Source organism: Acanthisitta chloris, unplaced genomic scaffold, assembly GCF_000695815.1.
Source record: "Acanthisitta chloris isolate BGI_N310 unplaced genomic scaffold, ASM69581v1 scaffold18868, whole genome shotgun sequence".
Lineage (NCBI taxonomy): Eukaryota > Metazoa > Chordata > Aves > Passeriformes > Acanthisittidae > Acanthisitta > Acanthisitta chloris.
In genome coordinates this window covers 1-23,045 of record NW_008688960.1, presented here as the reverse complement: position 1 = coordinate 23,045, position 23,045 = coordinate 1, and the positions used below count along the sequence as shown (strand labels likewise).

Genomic DNA, 23,045 nt, shown 5'->3' with positions numbered 1-23,045 from the left:
TAACATTTACAGATACATGAGATTATGCTGTTACTCTGTAATTGACTAGAATTGTCTAAAATAATATGAAATAACTTCAGATAGTTACAAAACAAAAGAGATAATTACACATGAACCTATTATTATAATTTCAGACAAGCCAGAACTGCCCAAGGGAGCTCCTTGCACACCTATAATTTGAGGAATTAAGGATCATCCACTAGCTTATTTGGCTGTTCTGTGTGCACTTTTTATGAGACAGTTCTGCAATTAAACGTTCATAGTGCATGATCTTAATGTGTATTGTAATCATATTACTCTAACAATAGTTAGGTTAGCGTGCTGGGTTTGGCTGGGGTAGAATTAACAGAGCTCAGGCTGAAAACCTGTGTCTCCTTAAGTCTAGTTTTGAGGCCTGTATCCATCAGTTTATTGGATCATGGATGGAGATGTATAGGTCTGAGCTGAAACACAGTGATAAATATGTTTAATCCTAATTAACTGAAAAGCATATGATTTGCATGTTCTTGAGGGGGTTTTTATGATGGCAAGAAAAGTATCTAATGAGGAAACGCCTGGTATTAGCCACTGTTTGATTTTGATGTTCCTCTCTTGCTAAGGTTCCTTTGGACAGGTGAGGGGTCCCCAGCCAAACTACGGAGGAGCCTATCCAGGGACACCAAATTATGGAAGTCCACCTGGACCACCACCAAAACGCTTGGATCCGGATTCCATTCCTAGCCCTGTAAGCTTATTGTTCTTACCAGTGTGAACTCTTCCATAGTGTCTTTGTGTAAAACAACTGACAAAGACCAAAGCTGAAAACAATTTTCTCATTCCAAAGCTCATCAGTCTGTTTTCCTGCTTGCTTTTCTCTCTTTTGTCACCTTCAGTCTTCTGTTATGAGTAGGCCCAGAGGCAGTGTTTTTCTTGGTGACTAGAGAAAGGCACTGCATATGCAAATCACTGGTCTAATTCCTCAGGTTCTTTTCTGTACTGTTACCTTTTGAGAATCCTTGAGGACTTTGATGAAGCTTGTTTCTCCATTTCTGGATTCTTGCATAGTGACTTTCCAAGGTGAACTAATTTCAGGTTTTGAGGTGACAATCTGTGAACTGTATGATCCATGTTTAAAGTATGGTTAATAGGAGGTGATCATAGTGCTTCTCCTATAATCTGTTGAGTTGGTTTGCATTTTTTTGGAGTCATTAAGTCATGATGCTACTTTGATCAAATATGGACAGCTTCTCAAATTGGGAGTATCTTTGAGTGGTGGTTCTGAGAAAGGATGAGCAGTTATATGTAATGGTTAGCAATGCTGAGTAGTAATAAGCCTGTCAGTATTATTGCCACGAGTCTACTGTGCAATTCCTTCCACTGTCACTGATGCTGTTCTGTTTCTGTCTCAGAAGGCCACAGTCATTTGGTACCATGAAACCTTTCCAGGGCAATGCATGCAATCAGTTTACTTCAAAACTATAAAAATAATTTAGTCTGTTAGATCTGATGTTATTCAGAAGTTCCTGCTATTCAAAAAAGATTATCTGTTTAGACTCCAGGTTTATGTAAAGCTTATGACTATTTTTTTCATAGAGTATAAGTCTTTAATTGCTTGTCTGCCTCTCTTCTCTTCCACTAAATGAAGTCTCAAATGGCTTGTGTCAGTTGCCTTCATGTTAGCATGTTCTTAAAGCATAAATTCCCAGTTTCTAACCACAATGAGCAGGTGAGCCACTGCCTTTATCCTGGCAGGACTGGTTTTGGGATCGGTGTATGCTGCAGTGGCTGATATGTCCTGTTCCATAAACCAATGTCCAAGACTATCTAATTGCAGTGCTACAGGTTTGGGTAGAGAGAAGTAACACTGTTTTTTTTTTTTTTTTTTTTTTTTTTTTTTTTTTTTTTTTTTTTTTTTTTTTTTTTTTTTTTTTTTTTTTTGTGGCACTCTTACTTTTTTTATTAAAAAATTAAAGCAACTTAATGAGATGCCACCCCAGCAGAAACCCAGGCACAGAATAGACCCAGATGCAATTCCTAGTCCAGTAAGTGCTGTATATATGTCAATCGTAGTCTGTGTGTTGGTGACCATCTGTGCATGCCTGAAACCTGAACTTCACCTTGCTAACCCTCCATCATTAATCCTGTACCCTTTACTTGCTGTCTTCTGCTTGCCTTATCAAAATGAGTAACATTACACCACACGAGGTTGTTGAAATCTTCTGTGATGAATGGTGAGGCAATAGAAAGCAGACTGTCTCAGAAGCAGATCATGAAGAATGTCTCCCCATCACTGTGTCTGATCTTTGGGATATTGCCTTCATCAGATTCCAGCTGGCACTTTACTGTAAGCCAGTAGTATAACTGTTCATACAATGTGTGTCTCATGTTAACGTGCACACAGCATGAGCCTTTGCAGCCATGTTTCCTACCAGTTTTGATCAGAATTTCATTACTGTTCTTGTTGATATACCAGTACCAAGCCAATGCTTTGAAGTTCCAAAATTGCAGATGAACTGCTTTGTTTTGATGTTAATTTCTAATATAAATCTTCTAGTAGATTAGTATGATGCATGGGGAGCTATAAACATTCTCTCATTATCTGTGCTCATACATAACCATTAAATTTTGGATTTGAAAATTTAATGTTTATGTTAGAGAATCTTACCTAAAGAAAGAAAAAAGCAGCTACCTTTTGGATTGGAAGGAAAAAAAAACATTTGGCTTTTTGTTGCCCTTGTGTCACTTCTTCCTCATTTAGCCAAAGACCATCCGGTAACAGGTACCAGCTGTGAGATCACCAGTGTCAGTCAGTCTGTAAACTTCTGAAATGGGACTAGATTTATGCTAGTGTAGACACTGTCTGAAGCTATGGGAGGCTTTCTGCTGGCAGCTTGGAATCCGTAGTGACAGGTTCTACCATGCAGACTTCTGCATTTCAGAATTTACTCTAGACAAAGTAATGTGTGTTTGGTGGCAAAATAAGATCAGAAGAATGATTGCTGGCTTAAATTCTTTCAGTCACCAGTATGGAAATGTAATTTAAACTGTTTATAATTACAATTCTCTGTTCTTATGCAAAGGTCAGTGGGTTAATTTAGTAAAGTGAAACTGTTTAATACATTTCCATTATCTTAATCATATTTGCAATAATGAGGAATTTGAAAGATTATGAAATTTAAGATTGTTACAGGCTTTGAAGTTTAAGTTTGATTCATTGGAAGTCTATTGAAACTTCACTTTCCATATCCCCAGAATTCAAATCACAAACTCTTGAGCACCATGAAGTAATGCAGTCTTCTACCTGAGCTTGCAAGCTTCTGGCTTTAGGTTAGAGTTACAGTGGATAGAAATGAATGCATACTATAAAAATGGTGGGAACATGACAGAAAGGAAAAGCCAGGTTACCTACAGAACTTCAGGTGAGGCTTACAGAAGCTTCTAATTTTAATTTGGCTAGAACCATACAGGGGAGTACTACCAAAAATTCCTTTCTTGATCTGAGTTTGGCTTCTGTGAGTTCAGATCAGACCTTAAAATACAAATATGCTACTACTCAGAATACTTGGAGAAAAATGCTATTTGCAGCTTGTAATTTATTGTTAGTCATTAAGTACTATTTGAAATCAAACTGAGAGGTGACTGCTTGACAACACTTATTTGCTTTAGACTTCTTATGTTTAGAGATAGTAGTGTTTGCCTCAGGTCCCCTTTTCACTTACAGATATAAATTTTGTACTTTGCAGTACTTTGAAAACAAGTCTCCAAATATTAACATGGTGTTTTCCATCATAGATTCAAGTGATTGAAGATGACAGAAGTAACCGTGGGTCAGAACCATTTGTCACTGGAGTGAGAGGGCAGGTCCCACCTCTTGTTACTACAAATTTCTTGGTCAAGGATCAAGGTAAACTATTCTTGTTTTCCTGAGCAATCTAAGGCACAAAACCCAAAGAGTCAGTGACAGAACTGTGTCTTTAAAAGAAAAGTTTGAGGGATGATTTCAATTGCCAGGGATGTGTGTTTTACCAGTAGAAGCTTTTTTTCAGGTCCTGTATTGAATTGTTAAATTCTCCTGATTGTTTGGTAGCTAGTAACCAATTTGCAAGTAGAAAAGTTTTCTGAGGCAGATTCCTAGGACCAACATTAGCAGATATATCAGAAAGCAGCAAATGAAGCCTCTTGGGTAGAGCTAGATGCAAAATACTTACGAACTGAAATTTATTAGCAATGTCATTAGAATTGGACTGGGAACTGTATTTTTTTAAATTAAATGGGATGTCGATCCGTCCATGTGCTCCATCAAGAGAGAATATTTCATCTTTTCATTTCCCACACTTGTTTTGAGTTTTAAAGTTCAAGAAAAGACTTCAGAATCTGATTTTGCAGTTGAATGTTTTATGCTTTGACCAAAATTACAAAATCAAACAGCAGAAATGTTGAATTTTCTGCCTACAGTTATGTTTTAGTCTGCTGAAGAAGTGAACAGGAATGCATTTTTAGAGGTTTAGGTTGATGTGGAGTCAAGTTTGTTTGTTTTGAGTTAAGGGCTTTAATTATATGTAGTTAATAGGTATTTTATTTGGAATTCAAGTTTTATATAGATTGAAATCGATTGTTTAGATAAACTCTTATTCTCTGTGGCTTAACAACACAACAGAAGGTATCTTTGTTCTGTACTGAATATAAACCTGTACTGAAATTTGTGGGGATTTTTCATCTCTTCCCCAGGTAATGCAAGCCCCCGCTACATAAGATGCACATCCTACAATATTCCCTGCACCTCTGATATGGCCAAACAGTCCCAGGTTCCCCTAGCTGCTGTCATAAAGCCGCTGGCTGCTCTGCCGCCGGAGGAGGTGAGATCCCTGTGTGCGGTTACGTGTGCTGTGCGCGCTCGGCGGGGGAGGCTGTTCTATGGCAGCACATAACAGACAGGTTGAGAAGGCATATTTAAGTAGTGAAGAGTAGGTAAATGTTGATTCTCCAACGGGTGTGTGATGGACATCTGTAAAGCAGAAGAATGTTGTTTAAAACATTTAGTATTTTGCTTGCCGTGATAATTTGAGCCTATTCGCAGTAGCTGTCAAACACTGACTAAATGACCAAAATTCTAGGATGGTCACAAAGCTTCCAGCTGATCTCAATTTCTTTCTTAGTCTGAAATATTTAAGTGGCTCTTAATCACAGGTGTTAAGTCTGTTTCTAGAATGTCTCATTTTGGAGTTGGATGGGAGTGGAGGAACACTGGTTAAGCTGTCTAACATAACATGCACATCCGTGCACAGCACTGTGTGGGATGACAGCACAGCACTGAGTACTGGGCACTGCTGAGCTGCACTTGCATTTCTGCCCTTTCTCTCTGCAGCACTTACTTCCTGCAAGGTGTAATGTGTTGGTTAGCCTTTTACCTACTCATGTTTGGTTGCTGAGAACATGAAAGCTTCGAGGCTATTAACAAGTTAGGCATTTTCTTTAAGTAGTCTAGATATCTGGCTGCTGTGTGGTGTTAGTCTGTGTGGAGCAGTGACATAGAGACAAATAGGCTTGTTAAATTTGAATACATATGTTTGCACTATTCTGTGCCCTGTTAAACCTAACTTCAACATCTGCTGAGGAAAGGAATTTCCTCTGGGCTTTTAAGGGTGTTTTTTTCTTGTCGCATTTCATTGGTCTTCCTAAACTGTGGTTTGAATTTTAAAAGCTGGTTTGTGATAGAACTGAGTTGTGGCTGAAGTTTAAAAGGAACACAATAGGAGAATGTGATCTTGTTTGAGAAACCTGGAGGCTTGTGGAGCTGCAGGTTTTTAGAGAAGCTTTACCAACAACTAGTTGTTAGGTCTCCTGGTGTGTTTATGCTTTGAACAAACATTTGTGTTATCCAGAAAAAAACATTCTGGGATAGGAAAATTGCCCGGGAGACCAGTTAGCTTCTTTATGACAAAGTCAAACTCCCTGTGGAGGGCCCATCCGACAGATGAAGGTTCAGCTGTTCAGAGCAATAAGACTGTAAATAGAGCTGAAGCTTAACATATCAGTGATAAGAGGATAAATGTCTCATGAAAATAATATCTCATGAAACTGCAGCATTCAGATAAATCCAGGATGTATAAAAATTCTGCACCTGGTTACCAGACACAGGACCTTTGCCCTATGTTAATGCACTGTTGAGCAAACAAAGCTTGAGGCTTCAGAAAGAGGAATCTCTGTGCTTTCTGGGAGTAAGTGGTTAGTGACAAGTTATGTTGTAGCACTGCATGTTTACAGCACCCTTGTAGTTTGTTTGCATCTATGTTATGGAGGTAGATGCTGAGATTAAGTATAATACCAACACTGCATGCAGTCAGAAAACTTGGAAATTTGTTTCCTCTGAGGAGGTCAGCCTGGGCTATAGGAAATGAGAAATGCTGGCTGCAAGGCTATTGTACTGTCAGTAAATGATTGGTGGGGTTGAATGAGAGACGTGACACATCTGTGGCATGAGGAAGAAAGTGACTAGGAGCATTTGCTCGACTCCTGCTCAATGAACATGGCTCTTAAACATGATCAGAGGTTTAGGGTGACTGAAGGAATTAAGACAGGATACTTTTACTGTCAGAAAACTTAAACCAGTTAAACTTGCTTTTGATTTAGATTCTTAGGTATGAAAGGTGCTTTGAACTATGAATGCAGCTTGTAACTTGCATGAATTCTGTCTCAATCATTTTAAAGTGCTTCCTGCTCATTCTGGTGTTGAGAAGCTGCAGAAGTTACCAAGCATCTTATTCTGGTTTGGATGCAAAAAGATTGTTGTCAGTAATAGTTCAGAACTGCTATCACTGCGTGACAGTTTTGAAGACTTGCTGTACAGTGGGATCAAGACGAGAACTTGTGGTTATAATGTATTTCATGGTGGAGTTCAAAAATAAGTCTTATCAGGTGAATTTTTTGTAAGGTAGATGCTATGTGTTGTTGAATATATGGAATGCAAGGACTGGCTTTGCTTTTGTCCAAGTTTTCTTTTTGCAAGGGAAAAAATACAGGAAATAGTGACTTTTTTAAATTATATGCTCACTCCCACGAGATTATCACAGTCATTCTTTCAGTCTTTTGTGTTCACTTGGGATACATTTGTGCTGTGTGGTGTGGTCATGTCCCCCAGGCAGGCTGCTATATAAGGTAGTGTATAAACACCCTGTAGCAGTACTCATTTGTCTGTAAGTGGGATAGTCATTAATTACTCTAACCCATGAAGAACTGCCGTGCTAGAGGTTGAATTGAAAACCATTTATGAAGTCCTTATTCAGGCTCCCTCACCCCGTGCACACTCTCACACAGCTGCCAAAATGCTAAATCCTATGCAGTGTACAGGGAGATAGTTTTAATCTCTGCATAATGTGTGATCATTTCTGTCATATAATCATGTGACCTTTCTTTTCATGTTTCTTTTCTCCTGCTTCCACAGACCCTTCCTTATTTGGTAGACCATGGAGAATCTGGTCCTGTCCGATGTAATAGGTGCAAAGCTTACATGTGCCCTTTTATGCAATTCATTGAGGGTGGAAGGAGATTCCAATGTTGTTTCTGCAGCTGTGTCACTGAGGGTAAGGTTTCTTCTGGAAATCAGTCTCTAGGCTCTGTTGGAATGGTCTTTGAACAAGGTGCAGGCAAATAAATCTTTACCATGTTATGATCATTTATAATGAATACTGTGCTTTAATGTGTGTCTAGTCCTGTAAAAACATAGTTGTAAGTCATGTTCAGTGCTCAGTTCTGAAATTGTGTTCAAATTAGGTAGGTACTTAAGCATTTTGGTGTTGTTGTACCAAATTTTTAATACAAGGTGTTTGTAGCATAATGCATGGTGGTTTCAAAAACTCTTTATTGTATTTTCTAAGTGCATTTCGAGTGTATGTTTTTCTTTGACAAACTGAGATGTAATGTAGTCAGTAGTGAGAGTTAGGATTTTTTTCTCTCACAAAGCCTGTTTGAACACTGCTTAGAAATGAGATTGCAGCTAAATCTGCTACAACTGAATGGGAGTGTTCAGTGCCAGTTAATATAACATCATCTAAATGAATATAAACATGCTTCTTTTTAAGCAGAAGTCGCAATGTGCTGCTCATAGCATGACATGTAGATTTGTTTTGAAGGCACAGTGGAATGTAAGGTACAACAAACCTTATGATGTTGATAGTACTGATGGCTTTGAATGTCCTGTTTGTTCTTACCACCTCAGTTATGCTGTACAACTGTTTGTACTAACCAAAATGGGGATTAGAAATGACCAACTTTAAAAAACAGTTTTCTCTGGTGGTTTTCAGCCTCAATACACTCCCTGTCCCTGCTCACTCAGCAGCTGTGTGAATGGCTGTACCTGTAACAACCAAGCAAAGGCAGAAAAGGGAGGGATGCTGAGAGACTGCTGATGAAAGCAATGCTGTGAAAATACAGTGTAGTTGGACCTAAAACTTTAGAACAATTTTTGTTTTCTCTGCGAAACCAGTCAGGCAATTAGCTCATACTGGATGTGTACTTGGAGAGAAGAGTGATAGGTGCTTATATATAGTCTTAATGATCTCACTTTTTCTTTTGAACTTTTGAAACTGACTGTTTAGAATAATTTAAATGTGGACAATAACATCATTACAGGTAGCTTCATTTTATTCTCCCCTGGAGCTATATAAAAAGCTATAGCTGGAATATGTTTTGTCACCCTAGCAATTCTGCAGGAGCGACTCTGTCATGGGAGTTCTTGGGGCACAAGGGAAATGCTTTGTTTCTGCAGCTGACTTTTGGAGGCAAAAAACTTGCATTTTATTTTCTGATGCCTGGTGCCAGCACAAAAGTATTAGGTGCTGGGCACGGAGTTACACTCCTTTCCTCCTCCTTAATCCACTGTAAGAAGTCCCTATCTGTTCTGATAAAAGGATTGTGGCAGTGTCTGCACGTGAGAGTGCCTGGAGGCTTCACTCTTGTGCAGCATGGAAAGGGAAGCAAAGAACTCACTCATATAGCAAAATAAGGAGCTCAGTATTTTTGTAAGCATGATTTGAGCCAGTAATGTTGTAGCCTGTGGTTTGCTTCAAACTCCATTCTAAGTCATTTGTTACTACTTATACGAGATTTATTTTATTTTTCTTCTGGATTAATCCTTCAGAATGGTCTTAAAAGTGTGTCATAGTGACATTACTGATACAAAACTCAAAATGAGAATGGAAAGTAAATTGAGGGAAAAGTACAATGGTGACTATACAGTGTGCTCTCTGGTGCATAAGACAAACTGGAGTAAGTTTGTATTTCTTGGCTTTAATGTTTTTAAATTGCACCAATATTTTCAGTACTACCTGCATGCTAGCCCAGAGTGCTAGCTAACTTCCCTGGAGTTCTGCTTGAAACAGCTGTTGTCATGTTGGCTCTCTAGTCAGTGTCTGTCATGGGCATGTCACTGAACATAATGTTTTTCCTTTCCCAGTGCCACCTCACTACTTCCAGCACTTGGATCACACTGGAAAGCGAGTAGACTTCTATGACCGACCTGAGTTATCATTGGGGTCATATGAGTTTCTAGCAACAGTTGACTATTGCAAGGTACAGTATTGTATTTATTCTGCTTTTAAATAAATAGTCTATTTTCCTAAAAGTAAGAATAGCATGCACTATGTGGGGCTAGCAGAGATAATTAGCATTAATCCAACCCACTTTATTGTGTAAAATAACGTGCTTGTCTGTTTACTTCCCAAAGTAGAAGTCCTGATCACACATGACATATGATTTTATTATAGCTGTCTCTGCCATTTTTCTGGAGCTATATAAGCAGCTATAGCTGCTGTTACCTTAGGAATTCTGCAGAAGGGTCTCTTGTGCAGTAGTCCTTGGGGGAAAGAGGATTGTAGGAGAGATTCAAGGTGGGTACAATAGTAACTGCGATGTGCTGCCTGTTGCCCAAGACAGACCTTACCTGTGGTTAAAAGCACAAGAATAGTATAAAATCACTTTAATTTAAAGATTGAAATGATAATTAAATTCTATGGAATATGAAAAATAGGTGCAAGATGTTTTTTAAAGCAACTTGTATCTCTACTGAAATAAATACTGGGAAAACAGATATCTAAGTGTTGCAGCTTTCTGCTGGTTACCTTCTGATGCCTCAGCTTTGCTTCAAGTTAAGAGAAGAAAACAATTACCTTCTAACAGCATAAGAATAAATTGTAATTCAAGCAAGATATGATTTCCCACCTTTTTCTGATGTTCTGTTTTGCTTTTGTTTTCTGTGCTTCTTCCAGTATGGCCTATAGACTTCAGAAACCTATTGACCGAAATAAGTTTTTCTTCCCCAAAGCAAACCTGATATCTAAGAAAAGGAAAAGGTTGCAGTTCTCAGGGAGGAAAATTTTCTTGCTTTATATTGGTGAAGTCACCTATAACAAGTCTGGTCAGATTCCAAACTCTTGAGAACTGGCAGGAAACTTCCTTGTCTGCTTTCCTGGTTCTATCCTAGTCATGTAAATGGATGCTTTAGTTATAACTAGCCTGTTCTTCAGTGCCCAATGCCAAAATCAGTGTAGGCCATTCTATACCAGTCTGTTTCAAACACAGTATGATTACGTGTCTGTCAGTCGAACAAGGATGGGAGAATGATCAAAAGAAACAACTGCTGCTCATGAGCACAGAAGGAAAGCGATTAGGATTCTGATCAGCATCATTTGTCCGTGTTAGGGCTGTTATGTGGGCTGCATTACATGGCAATAATGGGATTTCTTCCCTCTCTTCCACAGAATAACAAGTTTCCCAGTCCACCTGCTTTCATTTTCATGATTGATGTGTCTTACAATGCTGTGAAGAGTGGCTTAGTGAGGCTAATATGTGAAGAATTAAAGTCCCTCCTAGATTACCTGCCAAGGTAGGTATATTGTGAACTACTGTCACCAGTGAAAATGGGGAAAACTGTCACTTTTTCACTTTGAAAAAAGCTAGAAATTAAAAAATTATTTGATAATCCTGTCAAGCTTTTCTTCAGCAAAGGGTCAAGCAGAACATCTTTCTTGATACCCTTCTAGGTGAAAATGACTTTTAATTCGTTTCAGTTTTCCCTTATTGCGTTGAGTTATGTGTAGTGGTTTCCCTATCTACTTAGATGTGAAAGCAAGTGTGTCTCTTACAGGGAAGGCAACATGGAAGAATCAGCCATTCGAGTAGGCTTTGTCACCTACAACAAAGTGTTACACTTCTACAACGTGAAGAGCTCACTGGCACAGCCACAAATGATGGTTGTCTCAGATGTGGCAGATATGTTTGTGCCACTCCTTGATGGTTTTCTGGTGAATGTGAATGAGTCCAGGACAGTTATTACCAGGTAATATAAATTGATTTACAATGTATGTAGTAAACTTCTTGTTTGGTAGATTTAATTGTTGTATTATTCACCTAGAAGTTACTCCATGTATTTTAACTTCCTGTACTTGTAGGAGTATATGCAGAGTAGAATGGGAAAATTCATGGGCTAAGGGTGTGTTTGGCTCGTAGTCCACCTTGGCAGAAAGGATCTTTAAGGGGATTTAGTGCAGAATGGCATTTCTGGGGAGAAAAAGGAAAAAAAGCCCAAACAAACAAACAAACCTCACCTAAAACAAAGCTGCAACAAAGCACAACTAGAATGTTGTAGAGTGAAAGTTGTAAGATTATTGAATCACTGTCTTTAAGGCAACTGCTTAAATGACCGCAACCTGAGACAACAGTGGTGTCCAATGTTGGTTCTGTGGAGAAAGTTGAGTGGGACAGAAGAGAAAGTCTAGAAGGAAAGAGAAATTAGTGAAGTTTTGACAAACTAATTAACATGATAATTGAACTGTAATTAAACAATGGTGTATTAAACAATGGCGAACATTTGGGGAATTAGAACTGGCACTGCATGTTTTAGGGAAAATTTCTAGCTTGTTTTGTAATGCTTTAACAAACCTAAATGCAAAACTGTGGATTAAACCTGTTTATCTGTGAAGAGAACACAGGATGACTGGCAAACAGAGGCCAAGTGCCACTAGTAATTCCTAGGAGTTTGCTTACCTATATATATATTGAATACATTAAAAAGAGAAGGAATACAGAAGAGCTATAGGAGTAGACACCAGTTGAGATTATACAGCAAGCGTCGAGGAGAAGGATAAGAGAAGCCAATGAAGAATGACGAAGCATTTTTTTCACAGATAAATGATGAGATGCCAAATACTGTAAAGGCTATGCAACTTTACAGACATGTTAGGGACTTCTCTTTAAACCACCTCATTCTTATAGATTATCAGCTACAACTGTGTAGCTCTTACAGTTAAATGGAATCTTGAATTTCTCTTTTTCTTGTTCATTGCTAGTTTGCTGGATCAGATTCCAGAAATGTTTGCAGACACAAGAGAAACAGAAACTGTTTTTGCACCTGTGATTCAGGCTGGACTGGAGGCACTGAAGGTTAGTAAATGCATTTTCATGGCAAACTGTTTTGAGCCTGAGCACTCTGAAGTTCATATTCTGCTAACACACAGACACGTAAGACAATTCTAAAGCTTTTCTTAAGCTCCTTGTGGTAAATGCACTACATGTAGAGAATACTTGGCTCATTCTCCAAGTGCACATACCTCCACTTTTGTGTAGCTATCTATATGTTCTCTACCCAATTCTTTTTAAAAAGTTTTTCGAAATACAAGAATATGGCTCATTCTCTCTGGCTGAGTTTTGCTTTGAACAGTTTACAGAACCTACAGGGAAAACCAGAACCTCTAGCATTAAAACCCAGTGCTGAAGACCTGTTAAGTCTCTTGAAGGAGTTGTATAACTTGGTGTCTTTCTAATTCTGTGCCTGAAACTCTGGTAGAATCTTAAATAAAAGGAGAGAATGCTGTTGGTTGAAGTTGCCTGCAACAATGTGCTAACCAAGTAAACCTTTCCTACAGTTCTTCCACTCTCATAGTTCATCCAGATAAATGCATGCCTGGTCTAACTCCAGCTTGTATCTACTGATCAAATTGATTGCCTGTGTGATTCCACCCAAAACTGTTGATATAGCTCTCTTTGTCTGTCATGTATGTAAGCAAGTTGGAAAAGACCTTTAAGATAGAGTCAAACTGTTAACCCAGCACTGCCAAGTCCACCACTAAACATGTCCCTAAGTGCCACATCTATATGTCTTTTAATACCTCCAGTCTTTTCTTTTAATACCTCCAAGGATGGTACCTCCCTGGGCAGCCTGTTCCAATGTTTGACAACTCTTTCAATGAAGTTTTTCCTGGTAGCTTATCTCAGCCTCCCCTGATGCAACTTGTCTTACCACTTGTTACCTGAGAGAAGAGACTGACCCCCACCTGGATACAGACTCCTTTCAGTTTGTTGTAGAGAACTGTAAGGTCCCCCCCTGAGCCTCTTTTTCTCCAGGCTCTACAACCCTAGTTCCCTCAGCTGCTCCTCAAGCAAGGCTTGTGCTCCAGATCCTTCACCAGCTTTGTAGCTCTTCTCTGGACACACTCAAGCACTTCAGTGTTCTAGTCAGGGGCGCAAAAGGTGAAGGTGGGGCCTCACCACTGCTGAGTACAGGAGGTGATCCTTAGGAGTCTTTGTTAAACTCAGTTTTCATGACAATTGTTTAATCAAGAAATAATTAAAATTACTAGTTTTTGTTTACATGCTGCATGTGTCAGAGAAAACAACCTATTAAACATTGGCTAATGTTGACATAGGGTGGAGATTTAAAACTAATGATCTGTTGAAGTTCAGATTACAAAATTCTTTGCCATTTCTGTGACATTTTTACAGAAACTCAATAGCTGCAAATCAGGGAAGAAAGCAGTGCAGCATGTTTACACAAAACCTGTTGTAGCTGGGTCCTGCTCCCTTCTCTGTCTCTTTGGAGCAAGACCTTTTCTCCCTGCCATGGAATTAGCACAAATCCAGGAGAACTGAAACTTGCTTTTCTGTAACTGAGCAGTAATCTTTGCTGCCTGTGTAACTAAGTGACCATGAGCCTGTGTGTCTGGTAGAGAGTCACCCTGACATAAAAGCATGAAGAGGATGCTTGAATGTTTGTTCTTGAATCACAGTTTTCCTTTCCTGTTTTTATAAATGTTTCTAACCTCTGTTATTGCACTCACTTTCCTGCAGGCAGCAGAGTGTGCTGGCAAGCTCTTCATTTTCCACACCTCTCTGCCCATCGCAGAGGCCCCAGGGAAGTTAAAGAACAGAGATGATAAGAAACTGGTCAACACAGATAAGGAGAAGGTAATAATAACTTGCATGATCCGTACATAATGTCACTCCTCATGGAATAAAGTAACTGAAGCAACATAAAAAACGTTACAAAAATAGCACGTATTGTAACTGTCCCAGCCTAGTATCTTTTAACATTCTACTGCTAGCCTCTGTACCCAAGCAGGGCTGTGGAGACCTGACATCGTAAGGACAGCTCTGGTCTGAGAACAAGAAGAGTTAGCTCTAGATTATTATAGATTATTATACAGGGTAAAATACCAAATCTGGGTTAAAATAAACGTGGTGAACTTACAATTAAAGCAGGATGTGTAGTAATTTCTAGAATAATCAGCAGTTCTTCAAAGCCAGAGTCAGGGAGAATTCATATGATCCTAATTTCCCTGAGGAGTGTCTTGAAGTATAAGTGTGTTTTGACTGGGATTGTAAACTGGGTCTTTCCTTTTTCTTGCCAAAAATGATCTCACCTCTGATTTCCTTTGTTAGACTTTGTTTCAACCACAGACAAGCTTTTACAACAACTTGGCCAAGGACTGTGTGGCCCAGGGCTGCTGTGTGGATCTCTTCCTGTTTCCAAACCAGTACTTGGATGTGGCGACACTTGGGGTAGTAACTTACCAGACAGGAGGCTCCATTTACAAATATGCTTATTTCCAGGTAGGAGTGACACTGCCTCAGGCTGGGATTTGATCTAAGTAAGAGTTTAGATAACAGTTCTTCTTTTGTAGCGTGACCCACAGTGAAGAAATAATTCTTCAGAAATAAATGGCTACTTAAATTTCAAGATGTTCACAAAAATGGCTTTGTGAGCTTTGTGTCTTTACACAAAATATCTCAGTTAATAACAAAAACCACAACAGGGGGAGCTGTGCTGTTACTTCTTAGCACAATGTTTTGTTAGCAGGGCATTGAGCCTGGTGTGGTGGCTGACTTTGAAAGTAAGACAGTGGGAGGCAGTATCTAGTTTTAAATTACTTTGTCGTTTATGAAGTAGCATGGATTTATGGGAGTGTGAAATTTCAACTACTACTTGTCTTCTAGCTGGAGACAGACCAAGACAGGTTCCTGAATGACTTGAGAAGAGATGTCCAGAAAGAAGTGGGATTTGATGCTGTAATGAGAGTGCGTACAAGCACAGGTGAGTGTTAGCATGAATGAGGCTTAATAAGTTGACCACTTCAAGCATGTCTTTAAAACATATTGAGACTAGGCAATGCAAAAAGTTCTGCTAAAGATTTGACATCTGTCGAGACTGTGCAAAGATCCATGCTGAAATCTGTCAGGATGACTTAGTGTCAGGATTTTCAGGGTTCCAAAGGCTGTCTGTCTTGTTACTCGGTTGAAAGTTGTGGTTCATGTTGGGTTTTTTCTCTTTTTAGGTATTCGAGCAACTGACTTTTTTGGCGCTTTCTATATGAGCAACACAACTGATGTAGAGATGGCAGGTTTGGACTGTGATAAAACAATCACAGTGGAATTCAAACACGATGACAAATTGAGTGAAGACAGTGGTGCACTCCTTCAGGTGAGGGGGGAGACTTTCTAGGAGAAAGGTGACAATTGAACTGAATCATTAGACACTTCTTTAAGGAACTGTTTATTCTTTCTTTCTGCACCATAATATACCCTTGTCTTGTCAGCATACTTGTTCTCAGGGTGACCTCGACTGCTTCAAACTTCAGTCTGTTTTCTAAGACCAAGTCCCTTAATACAATTGCTAAAATTGCTGCTTGTTAGCTTTCATCTTATCGTATTTTAGCTTATTGTGCAAGTGTTTTATGTAATTATCTTACTATGTATCTGAGTCCTAGTTTTTAATGAAGTGTGTTCAAACCCTGCCTGCCTTATTGTAGCAGAGCCTCATTTTTCTGCATCCTGGCGTTTGTCTCCCACAGTGTGCTCTGTTATATACGAGTTGTGCAGGACAGCGACGACTCCGCATTCACAACCTCTCCTTAAACTGCTGCACACAGCTTGCTGACCTCTATCGAAACTGTGAGACAGACACACTCATCAACTACTTGGCTAAGTATGGTAAGGGTAAATAGGGTGACAAGAACTGCTTTAAAATGCATGTTGTCATCTAATGACACCTGTTCAATCTCTTTGCTTCAAATGTCAGGTGGCAATCCTGATACTTCAGTCAGTTGGGGAAAAGCATAAAGCTGTTATGGTAGTGTTGCTGCTTAGGATGAGAGGTACAGATGGAGGGTGTGGGATTATTTTTCATGCAAATTCTTGTCTTAATGTTCTAAAAAACAGTTTGTATTGACAGCTGTCAGAATTCATCCTTTATTTATTTTTGGACTGTTTTAGTTCATTCTTTGTCTGTTCCAGAACTTTGCTCCGGTAATAGGAAATTGTGGATCTGGGTTAAATCTCATGCTCTTATGCATTGTATGCTATTTACACGTTCTATTTTGTAGTAAGAGCCTAGAAATCCAACAGATTTAGAGTTGTGTGTGTGTTTATTGCAATTAAAATGAAAGAAACAGTCTGTTCGGTCCATTTTCAGACCTTTAAAGAAAGATGACCAGGCTGTAAGGGGGGATTTTATACTACCCCATGCTTTCAAGTGTGACAAGTGTATTTGAAAGTACATGGGAGATAGAGTTCAAGAATATGTAATAAAACTGAGTAAATTAGCTTCTTCAGGTCATCAATGGGAACATATAATCTCTTTCCTACAGGTTTGAAGGGGGTGAATAAAGACTTTTATAAACAAGAGTTGTTTCGATGTACTTGGTGGAAGTAGTGTTGGAGTTTTTGCTGTTCATGAGTAATCAGTTGACAGCAGTCCATCTCTTTCCTCTTTCTGTGCAGCATATCGTGGAGTTCTGAGCAGTCCAGTAAAGACTGTCAGAGATGCACTGATCAACCAGTGTGCCCAGATCCTAGCCTGCTATCGAAAGAACTGTGCTAGTCCCTCTTCTGCTGGCCAGGTAAACTCCAATGCTTTCACTCGAATCCCAGGCTCGGGAATTAAAGGGTGATGACAGCTTCTTTCCACTTAGCCTACTCAAGAAAAGTTAATTGCTTTGCTCAGTAGAAATTTGCAAAGAGAAGAATCAGGAAAGCAGGCTGCAAGTACAACTGTAGTTGACAATGGCTTTATGGACATCAGTCTGGAGGCCAGGAAGCACTGCCTGCTTCAGGGAAGAGTTTTATGTTTCTTTTGCGCGTCCATGGTGTAGTGGGACTATCAGCTTTCACTCCTCACCTTCATGCAGGCCTTATTTTGCCAAGCATAAGCTTACCCAGCAAGACAGCTGACCAACTTCTGTCTGCTTGTAACTTGTAGCTGATCCTGCCTGAATGCATGAAGCTGCTTCCTGTGTACTTGAATTGTGTGTTGAAGAGTGACGTCCTTCAGCCTGGCCCAGAGGTCACAACGGATGACCGTGCCTACATTCGTCAGTTAGTGACATCCATGGATGTGGCTGAAACAAATGTTTTCTTTTATCCCAGGCTTTTGCCCCTGGTGAGTAATTCAGGATATTTTTACCACTTGAGACTTACTGTTGTCTTGACTCGTCTTGATGACTGGCATTTATATTTACATTTTAGCAAGGGAAAGCGATTTCAGAAGTGTTTGGGATCTGCCATCTGTTGGGATATTTCACTTCATTTCACTCTGTAATATATGCATTGCTGCATCTTGTTTCCTGAGCTGTGAGCATATGACTAGCGGCAAAGAAGATACTTCTGACCCTTTCATAGTCTTTTTTAAAAGTCTTAAAGCTTTTTAGAGCTTTTTGTAGTAATTTTCATTGTTGCAGGGCAACTCCTCATACTATGCTGACTTCTCAGTACTATAGTTGCTGGAATGATACTAAATTCGTACTCCAGGAGGTTTTATATTGGAACTTCAGAGTAATTTCACAGAAGCCTTATAGTCTATTTTGCTAACCAAGAGTCTCTGATATGCTTCTGTGCCACGTTCAGTGAGAAAACTTAGCTAAGGGGGAATGATACCTCAGTTACAGCTATTGCAGTCTTATGAGTCCAAGAAATGAGAAAACCATTGGGGTCTTAGTGGCAGAAATTTTCAGGGCATCTAAAGATGTTCTTGTTTTTGTTTTACTTTGATTTTTTGTTTCATTTCACTCTAAAACAGACCAAAGCGGATGTTGACAGTGACTCCTTGCCAGCGGCGATTCGGAACTCAGAGGAGCGACTGTCCAAGGGTGACATTTACCTGCTGGAGAATGGGCTGAACATCTTTGTGTGGGTGGGAGTCAGCGTGCAGCAAGGCCTGATCCAGAACCTCTTTGGAGTGTCGTCCTTCAGTCAGATTAGCAGCGCCTTGGTGAGCTGGAGGGCAGTGTGGGACCTAATGTCTTCAAACAGTGAGAAAGCCAATTGAGAAAATACTGTTGTATTTTTCATACTGGGAACAAGAGAAGTACAGATCTGTGAAGCTGGTGGAAATGTCCCTAGTCTGGCCATCTCAGACATGTTTTTGCCTAGGTTTATTTGACAAGCCACATCTCCACTAATGGTGAAGAGAACAGTTGCTATGTAAATGGAACAAATAGTTGACCTTTCTGATATAATGTTATATTGTGACTAGTTGAGGTCAGAGAGACTGTGTTATGGGGTTAGATATATCATTACCCTAACATGATACAACAAAACTGCTGAGTTTTCTTTAACACTGCTCTGCTTCACATGACTAATGGGGGTTGGCTATCTCTCATTCCAGAGTACCCTGCCTGTCTTGGAAAATCCCTTTTCAAAGAAAGTCCGTTCTATTGTTGACATGCTCCAAGGGCAGAGATCACGCTACATGAAGGTAAAATCTTGTTCTCCATTCACAGCTTTAAATCCCCTTTGCATTTAGTAGAGCAGGTAATGCCTGGTGATGCTGCAGTGCTGAACTTATTCTTCTAGATCTCAGACATGTGATTCAAACAAAATTTTCAAAGATCTGAAAAGAAATTTTTACTGGTTTTAGTGTTCTGCGCTTACCATAGTTGTAAAGCGAATGTTTTCAAACCTATTACAATGTACTACTGTATGAACCATGTATGTGGTATTTTCCTTCTATTTAGAAGGGATTGAGACTTAACCCAGCTTAGTTACAGAACACAAAGCACATAAGCCATATAGCCTGTAATTCTGGTTATCTGTCTTTGGATTTTTGAGCCATTTAGCTTTTTGCTCTTTTTTTTTTTTTCCCTAGGAACATTAATTCTGCTAACTACTCACTGTTGATTTTGTTCTGGTTTTCTTGGTTTTTTTTTTTAGTTGATGATTGTGAAGCAAGAAGATAAGCTGGAAATGCTGTTCAGGCACTTTCTAGTGGAGGACAAGAGCCTGAGTGGGGGGGCTTCATATGTGGACTTCCTGTGTCACATGCACAAGGAGATTCGGCAGCTACTGAGCTAGAGGAGTGAGTGGTGCTGGAACTCAGCAGTGACATTTCAGTCTCCACTAATGACCTGATCAGAAGGCCCAGCGCCCTCAAAAAGGACAACATAGAAATCTGTACAATTCCATAATTTTTAATACACATTGCATAAGCAGAAATCCTTTCAACCTTTCCCAATCCCATATGAGAGATGAAATATTTTCCTGGTGAGGGCTAACAAAAAAGAAAAAAAGGCCTTTGATACCAGGTCTTTTATTTGCATCTAAATTGTTTCCTGTGCTTGGCAGGAGTTCACCCCCCCACCCCATGCTCGCTAATCCTGTCGTAATGAATGTAGGTTTTTTCAGTTCACTGTACATGATTCAACATTGGGTGACAAAGCGATAACTCTTCAAAACTTCTGGGAGCTGCTGTGCGTTTGTGTGGGGGTGTGTGCGTGCTCCAGGTGTGAGGAGGATGCACAGGTGGGGAGGACAAGAGGCAGGTCAGGTGATGGGAGCTGGAGCAGCCAAACATTTTGTCTCCTCTAGAGAGGGAAACACGATGTGTCAGAGCACAGACGTATCGTGTGGCTGTCTGAGCCAGAAAGCCGTGAAAAAGGAAATGAGTGGTAAGCCAGGAGGCAGCAGGGCAAATTTCTCTCCACAATCTTGCCTGTACTATGAGTTGCTGTGCAGTTCTGTAATGGAGTAATTAATAGTTCAGTGGGCAAAAATCAACAGCTTCTGAACAGTGTAGGGGTAGAAATGGTACTTGCTGTTGGCATGTGTGGTGACTCCTTTCCTTCTCATTGCACCGCTCTGTATCGTCCTACTCAATCCATGTTCCATGGCCTCTTCTGCAGAGCTTACCTGTCTTATCAGATGGTGGTGGGAGCAAAAAAATGCCTCTTAACCTTAAGCAGAAAATACTTTTATCCAGGTGATGGGAGGCTGTGTAGGAACTGGATGATAAGGAACTGGCCATTTTCAACCATGTTATTGTGAATCATAGCAAACAAGCAGGAATTTGATTTATACTGATGAGAATTTGATATTGCTTTGTACCCTGGAATACAAGGAAGAGGATACAAAAGCTTAAGATTTAGACTGTACTGTAATAGGTATTGCAAGTACCTGATTTCGGTTATGGGAAGCATCCAGACCATAGCAAAGAGTTTCATTACTGGATGTCTATACCCTCCCCCATTCTACCTACTGATCAGCTTGCACAGAACCTTTTTATAAGCCTGTTTGTTAAACTAAAATACCTCAGACAGATCAATCCATCCACTTTGGCTGCTCTGCTGCTCCATTTTGCAAGGGTGGATGAGAAGACTCCTGTGACGAGGGAGCTAGTGTAAATCAAATTCAGAATTCTAAGGGCTTCGTTTACTCACTTTTGAAAGGGGGCTTGTATATTTTAGCTTGGACACTTGGCAAGTGTTCTTCCAGTACCCAGGAGTTAAAGCTACCAATAGCACTAAAAGTGGAAGGAAGAATGTGGGTGGATTAGAGAACATATTATCTGGGCTTGATACTTCATAGGGAAGTCCTTGTTAAGATCTGAAAAATAATCTGGCTGTGGTTTTAGTTTCATATCCTGTAGCATGTATATAAATCCATTTTCCTTCTAATGCTGCTAGTTTGTCTTCCCTCCCATCACTACACAGAAAGGGGAATATGAAAATTGTAATGGAGAAACTCTTTCAAGATGTAGTTGACAAAACCTTCAGCATTTATGTATGAATGTGGCTGACTTTCTACTCCACGTACTGCCTCCAACCAAAAAATCTAGAGGATTTTTAACCAGAGAGGAAAAAAGAACTTCCCAGGAATATAAGGCGCAGCAACCACAGACTTCCACAGATACTAATTTCTAGTATTAATACTGGGGGGTGTGGGGGTGGAAATGAAATAATGAATGAACCTTTCATTTTCTTCACTTGTTTTTCCAATGCATCTTTTAATTTGTAAAGAAATAAAAATATATTAAGATGTATTTTATGTCATTGTTAGTAAATAAACACTGCTTATTTTTCCAAACCCTGTATTTTGCGGGAGGGGGGAAATGGGAAGGGCTGAAGTCTAGCTCATTGATGCTTTACAATCCAATCTTCTGCTGGCCAAGTTCAGGTTTGGGTTTTTTTGTTGTTCACACTGAATGATAAGAAATTCAACAAGGATCAACAGCCAGAAGGTGCTGTTTGGTCTCAGTATTACTTTGCTTAGATGACTGGGTTTTGGTTTTCTGCTCCTTCTGAACTTCCATTTCCATGCAAAGAGGTTTCCCATTTTGCTAACACAGGTTGAGTCATTGATTGGGGTTTTTTTGGTCTCCTTGGGAAAGCATTGCCCTTACCTTGTGACAATGTCAACTTAATGACTTCTGTAGTCTTAACTTTCCAGAGTTAAGATAGCAGGGAAGCTGGGTGGGTTGGTTGGGGTGTCCTGATTGCAACAATAAAGTTCAGAGTGAACCGGCAGCGTAACCTGTCTGTAGCCTTGAACATTGATACTGTACAATTTGCTGGTAACCTGACAAAAATCTGTATGAAAGCACAAGACAATCATTGCTAAATATCCAACAATACTAAGTTTGCTGTAGAATATTTTTGAGATTACTCTCCTACAGAATGTACATTGTGTCCAGAATCTGCCACTGAATTGGTACTGTGATAATGATGGGCCTTGTGGATCTTGTACATTGGTCATGTGCAGTAAACTGTGCTGGTGGGTGTTGCTGTGGCCGCAGCCCTTCTGATGCTTGTGGAAATTGCCTTGCAGAGCCCACATCTGTTAATGTGCTGTTGGGACCCAAGTGGAGGATCTGGTGGGGATGGCCTGGGCTGGTGATCTTTCTGCAGTGAGCCTGGTCTGCTGCTGTAGCCCGAGCAGCTCACACCCAACTTCGCAAAGGAAAGGGAAAACATTGCTGCTTTAATTCGTTCATTAAACAGATAAAAGATACTTTGCTTCTGTCCATACTAACATCCTGTATTATAACTGTAATTCATAAGTATTATGTTTATATCTCAAGGAATTCATTTGAAGCTTTTAGTAATTGTGTAACAGTGATAATTCTAGGATAATTCTGTTGGATTTACAGAGTGTAGCCCAAACCAATTTCTCATTGACAGAATATTTTAACACCACAAGACTTACTCAAAGTTGGTACAGAAAAGCAGCTTTTAGGGGAGCTTTCACTACCTGTAGATATTAAACTGTTACTAAAAGGTGTTTTCTGTTCCCTCCCTTTATGGTCTTCAGGAGGAGCTAATCGGGGTAGTCTTGAAACACCTAACCCCCCTCGTGTTTGGTCCAGGAGACACTTCTCTGCAGGTACATTTGCTCGCGGCAAGATCTGCCTCTGCGAAACCGCTCGGGCTTTCTCTGCCGGCTGCAGGCACAGCCGAAGGTAGAGGCAGAGAGGATTTGCAGCAGCTCGAGCCCCAGGCCAGCGGCGCCGGCAGGGCCCGGTGACCGTGTCC

At 39.9% G+C, this 23,045-nt stretch overlaps 1 protein-coding gene across 2 annotated transcripts in view; it reads left to right on the top strand.

The window, feature by feature from the left end:
* Positions 1-19,793, top strand: part of SEC24C (SEC24 family member C) — a 28,830-nt gene extending 9,037 nt beyond the window's left edge. For both annotated transcript variants that reach the window (XM_009081250.1, XM_009081251.1), the window contains 18 exons: positions 600-724; positions 3,772-3,883; positions 4,708-4,835; positions 7,421-7,559; positions 9,431-9,546; positions 10,734-10,858; positions 11,120-11,311; positions 12,321-12,414; positions 14,098-14,214; positions 14,689-14,859; positions 15,244-15,340; positions 15,582-15,727; positions 16,098-16,236; positions 17,026-17,144; positions 17,504-17,683; positions 18,320-18,511; positions 18,908-18,997; positions 19,453-19,793. In XM_009081250.1, the coding sequence (XP_009079498.1) occupies positions 600-724; positions 3,772-3,883; positions 4,708-4,835; positions 7,421-7,559; positions 9,431-9,546; positions 10,734-10,858; positions 11,120-11,311; positions 12,321-12,414; positions 14,098-14,214; positions 14,689-14,859; positions 15,244-15,340; positions 15,582-15,727; positions 16,098-16,236; positions 17,026-17,144; positions 17,504-17,683; positions 18,320-18,511; positions 18,908-18,997; positions 19,453-19,593 (2,423 nt within the window). In that variant the 3' untranslated portion in view covers positions 19,594-19,793. The remainder of the gene's footprint in view (positions 1-599; positions 725-3,771; positions 3,884-4,707; positions 4,836-7,420; positions 7,560-9,430; positions 9,547-10,733; positions 10,859-11,119; positions 11,312-12,320; positions 12,415-14,097; positions 14,215-14,688; positions 14,860-15,243; positions 15,341-15,581; positions 15,728-16,097; positions 16,237-17,025; positions 17,145-17,503; positions 17,684-18,319; positions 18,512-18,907; positions 18,998-19,452) is intronic.
* Positions 19,794-23,045: the final 3,252 nt, after the last annotated feature.